The sequence below is a fragment of the Cotesia typhae genome, unplaced genomic scaffold, assembly GCF_013202065.1.
Source record: "Cotesia typhae breed Kobodo isofemale line unplaced genomic scaffold, CoteBio_Ctyphae contig_4, whole genome shotgun sequence".
Taxonomy (NCBI): Eukaryota; Metazoa; Arthropoda; class Insecta; order Hymenoptera; family Braconidae; genus Cotesia; species Cotesia typhae.
This window is the reverse complement of record NW_027423748.1, coordinates 11,365,818-11,371,657: the sequence shown is the minus strand read 5'-3', so window position 1 is coordinate 11,371,657 and position 5,840 is coordinate 11,365,818. Positions and strand designations below refer to the sequence as shown.

Below are 5,840 nucleotides of genomic sequence, written 5' to 3'. Positions count from 1 at the left end.
ACAAAAAAAAAAACAAATAATTATTTATGGGTTATAAAAAAAAAAGTATCATAGCACATCAGCAATAAATCTCTGGTGACGTAGTGAGATGATAACAAAAAATTGTGACGTTTATTTATAAGCAGATATTTAAAATAAAATGAAGAGAAAAAAAACAAGTGTAGTGTATATTTAGTGCGCTGGTGAGAGTGTATGGAATAATCTCGAATGTGACGTTAGTGGGGAATACAGATAGGCCTGTAGCCAAAGTATTTATTGGTAGTTGTAGTTGTCGAGTCGAAAAGGCCGAGAGATTAAAGAAACGGGAGAGTAAGAGAGAAAGAGCTTGTCGACGCAAAGGTGGCTGCGCAAAGGAATTTAATTTGAGGAGGTGGTCGAGGCATCCGCCGTTGTCGTCGTCGTTGTTGTCCTCATCGTCATCCTTATCCTCGTATCTTACACCAATTTATTATTATTTAATTAATCTCAGGCTCAGGATATCACTCGGGATTATAGATCGGGATAATACTCGCGAGACCAAAAGAGAGAGAATATTTTACGTCTGATAATAAGACAAACACCATCATGGGTGCTCTTAAGTATTAATATATACATATATATATATATATATATATATATATATATATATATATATATATATATATATATATATATATATATATATATATATTTATAAATATATATCTCTAAGTACATTTTATTATACATACATAATAAATGCGTATTGCATTGCAAGTGACAGTTTATTGTAAATTATTTTGAAAAGTAAGTACAAAAATTAAAAGACAAAAATCTAAACTATTGGTATGTACTGATAGACACCAGTGGATAAATAAGATTGATTGTTGTGATTATTATTTAGTAGACGAGTTTTAAAATAGGACACACACGAGTTAACAGTATATATATATATATATACACACACACACACACATATATATATATATATATATATATATATATATATATATATATATATATATATATATATATATATATATATATATATATATATATATATATATATATATATATATATATATATATATATATATATATATATATATATATATATGTATGTATATATATATACTTACATACATAAGCAAGATTGTTATAGCCAGTGTACACTTGTTCTGAAAAGAAGTGCCAGAGACCTGAGGGGAAGGCTAAATAAGTAAAGAGAAAACCTATGAACCTTGCCTATTGTCTTCAGCACAACTAATAACCTTTATTTTTAAAATTTATGTATTTTTTTACTCCAAAAAACTCGGGCTACTATAATTACTATTACAACTTACAAATTATCAGCGTGAGCAAGTGAAACGTGATCGTGGTGTTGGCAAGTATTTTTTGAAAGTGGATTTTTCGAGCCGACGAAGGTTAAACGTTGTAATTATTGACTCCAATAACAGGCAAATAAACTAAATACCAAACTAAGGTGTTACAATTGAACGGATACATTTAATTGGTATTTTTGACGTTAAGAATGGAGGCTACCGCTAAACATGATTTTACAGCAACAGCTGAGGACGAGCTAAGTTTTCGCAGAAATCAGGTTTTAAAGGTTCGTATTTTAACCACATCCATTAATACTTGTACAATATCACATTGTAGTCGACTTAAAATATTACATGTTAGTTATGCTGGTACATATCGTGTATCCTGTAAGCTATCGTCGTTTTGTTTGTAATGATAATAATCATTTGATACGAATGATACGCCGATACTGTTTATATCACACTTGGGTTGTATTTTTCATATAATTTCGATTCTGCTGGAGTTCATATCTAATATTTATTGACGCTGTGTTTTTATTTTTCCTTATTTTATTTGTATTTGAATTGATATTAATTAAGGTCAATTGTTTATCCACAGATTCTAAACATGGAGGACGATATGAACTGGTATAGAGCTGAACTGGATTCAAAAGAAGGTCTGATACCTAGTAATTACATTGAGATGAAGAATCACGAGTAAGAACCATCAATTTATTCATATTTACGCTTCAATGCATCTTATTTATTGAGTAATTTATTTTTTAGCTGGTACTATGGCCGGATAACGAGAGCTGATGCCGAAAGACTACTCTCTAATAAACACGAGGGTGCCTTTTTGATAAGAATCAGCGAGAGTTCTCCAGGAGACTTTTCACTATCTGTTAAGTATGTTTTTATAGTTAAATATCAATCAAACACTTAATATTTAATAGAGAAAATTAAAATAACAATTGTATGGTATTTAATTTATGATATTTAGATGCTCCGATGGCGTTCAACACTTTAAAGTCTTGAGAGATGCACAGGGTAAATTTTTTTTGTGGGTAGTAAAGTTTAGTAGCCTTAATGAATTAGTAGAATATCATCGTACGGCATCAGTATCACGTTCTCAGGACGTTAAGCTACGTGACATGATACCAGAGGAGGTAATTAATCAACCAATTAACCTTTTATGCTTTTGATATTGACTGATAACTGATAATAACGAATTTATTTTTCTTTTTCGTTATTTATAGTGTTTAGTACAAGCCCTGTATGATTTCACACCACAAGAACCTGGTGAACTTGAATTTCGAAGAGGTGACGTTATCACCGTGACAGACCGCACGGATCAGCACTGGTGGCACGGGGAAATTGGAAATAGACGGGGATTATTCCCATCTACATATGTTACTCCTTATCATTCTTAGGTGAATTTTTTTTTTTTTTTTTTTTTTTAAATCTAATATTAATAATTCTAAATGAAACTATAAGTAATATGAATTATTTATCAATAGATTATTGTTGCCAACATCCATTAAGGACCATAATCGCCTCTATCATGTACAGACAGAATCAGATAAGCTGCTAAAGTAATCGAACATTATTTTCTCATCGTGTGGGCTACTTGGAAGTAATTAAAGAAAGAAAAAAAAAAAGTAAAAATTAAAACACCAATAAATAAATACATTTGACTTGATTTTCATATGCCATTCTGTTGCCATTCTTCATGTCATTATTAGCTTATAAAATTATTATACATGTATGATATCTGATACTAATTATTACTCCATTATTATTAATTATAATTATTAAATACTTAACGTATTATATAGAATATCCGTTTATGTCCAATAAGTTGCTCATCATCACTATAACGATTTCAATAGTTATTGTTAAAGAAGAAAAAAAAAAGAAACTATTTTGTCGTAGTGTAATGTTAATGATAAATTTTGTACTTTTTTATGTACTGGCAAGCGGATTGAAATTGAATTATTTTTTTTGACAATATTTTTACTCGGTAACTTTAGCGTGTACTTTATTTTTAAAAATTTACACGACCTATATTTAATTATTATTATTATTATTATTATTATTATTATTATTATTATTATTATTATGATTATGATTATGTTTTTAATGTGATTATGATTACTGTTGTTATTAATAAGTCAGTAATACAAGAAAAAAAAAAAAAAAAAAAAAAAAAAAAAAAAATAATGTACGTAGCCCACCATGAGTCTTAACTTGGCTTTTGTGTTGCAATTAAATTAAATGTAGCGTACATAGCTCGATTTATAGTTTATTCTTTTTTGATACTATGTATCGCAAAGATATATTACAACGCTAACAAAGGCCTAATATTTCGTTATTATAAAAACAATATATTATTAAATTTACTATAATTATAATAATAAATACGTTGGATTATTAATATTATATTATCATCTTATTTTTTTGTTTATAAATAAAGTTAAAAGTTACATTTATTTTATATCGTTTACTATAACACGCTTATTATACATATGTTGATTTGAAATAAAGTTAATAAAATCGATATAAAAATTTTAATTATAATTTTACATTATAAATTAGGCCTCAATATTAAATTTATAAATTTATTCTTTAGTTGCCGTTTATAAATATTGATTACGCACAAACTGCATAATTCGTTTAATTATATTGACCTGAAATGTATGAATGAAGTAATTGATTATTGAAATAAAATAGAATAAATAATTAAAAAATAATATTTGAGTGTTATTATTTGTTGTAGAATTTTTTTTTTTTTTAATTGAATCGTTAAATCTAAACATTCTGGCGAGTAAAAAGTTAGTAGAAATGTGAGTAATAGCAATAGGAAGTACTCGCAGATAATACTCATGCAAGAATCAGTAAATCTAGGTCTGTATTTCTACTAATTGATAAATACGAAGTGGTAAAAGTTATCTTTCCCTGGATAGAAAATAAAAAAATTATATTTACATAAGTTTTATTACAAATATTCAGCTTACAAATTAATAACTTATCTTTGATTTATAATTATGATTAAAATAACTAAATTTACCCACGGAATTTTAATACAATCCATAATACGAAGAAGACAAAAATAGAGAATAAAAATAAATATATTATGTAATAATTGTGTCCAGCTTTGGCCATTCTGATAACTCGAGCTACTGAAGACGTCAGTGAGCCACTTGTTCGTTCAAAATCATCATCCTAGGATAAAAAAAAATTAAATAAAATAAAATAAACATTTAAAGTGGTTAATTAAATTAAAATATTTGGATATTTTACCATGTCTCTTAAGATTTTATCCTGATATTTGACTTCAGTTCCAATGTCGATTGATAATGATTTCAATGCATGGATTTTATCGCTGAGATCCTCCTCCAGTCGCTCATTCTCTTGCTCCAGATGACTTCCTGAGGATGTTGGTAAAGGCTCGTAGCTGTAACCAGCTGAAAAATTTATTTAAAAAGATAAATACAAAAAATAAGAGGATTTTAATTAGCAAACCGCTCACCCCTCTCACCAGAATGTGATCGCCTCATTTTGATGATATTTTACTTGTATTTTGGCAAACAAAAAATAAATAAAGTCTTTAGAGCTAACTTGTAGACCTCGATAACATTTCCTGGAGTTGTTTTATCCAAATATCTGTAAATATATATCGTTATAACTAACTATTTAAATGACACGTCATTACAATAATAAAAAAACATAATTGAATGATGAAACAGTTATGGCTTATGAATTGCACAGATAAATTTTTAAAATATACCTTGGTATTTTTCTGCTGTTAATAAAGTAATTAAAAATTATCACGTTATTTTACAGAGATAATATGACATAGTAGACACGTCAAAGAATTAAACAACAAATAATAATCCATGTTATATACTTAATTAAAATTTACACATCATTGACAAAGCCATGAATTTTAGTTTTACAAATCTACACTAGGTGGCGCTTTTAAAAGTATAGATTCACGCACAGATGGCACTGTTGCTGTCGACCTTCGATAAAGTAAGTTCCTATATGCGGCGCGCTTCAAGTTAGTTCAATTTAAATTTAATAAAATTCGTTTCAAGTTCTAAACAAGAAAAATACTTTACTAAAATAAATAGTGAGTTTTAATAAATATAAATTTTATCAGTTCTTTTATAGTTATTATTCGTGAAGTGATCAGTGTCAGTTGGGTTATTTTTAATGAGTGTTTAAATAGTGAGTGTCGAACCTTATTATTAAATTATTAAGTGTCAATGGTGAATTCAAGTGTTTTTATTTCTAGTTTTTGTGTTTACTTGCATGCTACTCAGTATTGGATAGATAAAAGGTAAGATTAAAGATTTATTATAGTGTTAAACTAGTGAAGATTAAACATTGTTGACGAAAAATAATCCGATGTTTATTCTTACAATTTTAATTAAAATTATTTTGATCCGTGTCTGATGACATTCAACTATACTACTTGACTGAAAATAATATCAACATCCTATTTGAGTATTTAGGGTTTTATCTGGATAAATCGTAGTAATATTAAATAATAAGAAACAAGGTAATTAATTTAATCAC

General features: G+C 27.4%; 2 protein-coding genes across 10 annotated transcripts; one reads left to right on the top strand and one right to left on the bottom strand.

Annotated features, from left to right (window-relative positions):
- Drk (growth factor receptor-bound protein 2 drk) lies at positions 1–3,698 on the top strand. Of its 8 annotated transcripts, none has more exons than XM_074243421.1 (8): positions 1–578; positions 737–765; positions 1,111–1,567; positions 1,879–1,976; positions 2,046–2,165; positions 2,260–2,425; positions 2,516–2,689; positions 2,777–3,698. In XM_074243421.1, exons 3-7 carry the CDS (start codon positions 1,490–1,492, stop codon positions 2,687–2,689), a joined length of 636 nt encoding a protein of 211 aa, XP_074099522.1. In that variant the 5' UTR covers positions 1–578; positions 737–765; positions 1,111–1,489; the 3' UTR covers positions 2,777–3,698. The 8 variants fall into 8 exon arrangements, with proteins under 8 accessions (XP_074099522.1, XP_074099524.1, XP_074099528.1 ...); XM_074243423.1 differs by having other exon boundaries at positions 692–765; positions 1,121–1,567; XM_074243428.1 differs by lacking the exon at positions 1–578 and having other exon boundaries at positions 719–765; positions 1,111–1,342; positions 1,416–1,567.
- A 536-nt stretch (positions 3,699–4,234) lies between these two features.
- On the bottom strand, positions 4,235–5,204 carry Bet1 (blocked early in transport 1). 2 transcript variants are annotated; one of them, XM_074243429.1, is made up of 4 exons: positions 5,047–5,204; positions 4,789–4,922; positions 4,560–4,723; positions 4,235–4,481 (listed from the first exon to the last, which is right to left on the bottom strand). In XM_074243429.1, exons 2-4 carry the CDS (start codon positions 4,814–4,816, stop codon positions 4,323–4,325), a joined length of 351 nt encoding a protein of 116 aa, XP_074099530.1. In that variant the 5' UTR covers positions 4,817–4,922; positions 5,047–5,204; the 3' UTR covers positions 4,235–4,322. The 2 variants fall into 2 exon arrangements, with proteins under 2 accessions (XP_074099530.1, XP_074099531.1); XM_074243430.1 differs by having other exon boundaries at positions 4,798–4,922.
- Positions 5,205–5,840: the final 636 nt, after the last annotated feature.

Bases quoted from the DNA above. Each gene is read 5' to 3' on its own strand.
- Bet1 (XM_074243429.1), bottom strand. From the start codon at position 4,816: ATGAGGCGATCACATTCTGGTGAGAGGG. The intron at 4,724-4,788 runs GTGAGCGGTTTG...TAAATTTTTCAG, and splicing joins ATCACATTCTGGTGAGAGGG to CTGGTTACAGCTACGAGCCT. The intron at 4,482-4,559 runs GTAAAATATCCA...TTTTTATCCTAG, and splicing joins ATAAAATCTTAAGAGACATG to GATGATGATTTTGAACGAAC.
- Drk (XM_074243427.1), top strand. From the start codon at position 1,490: ATGGAGGCTACCGCTAAACATGATTTTACAGCAACAGCTGAGGACGAG. The intron at 1,977-2,045 runs GTAAGAACCATC...TTTATTTTTTAG, and splicing joins ATTGAGATGAAGAATCACGA to CTGGTACTATGGCCGGATAA. The intron at 2,426-2,515 runs GTAATTAATCAA...CGTTATTTATAG, and splicing joins GTGACATGATACCAGAGGAG to TGTTTAGTACAAGCCCTGTA.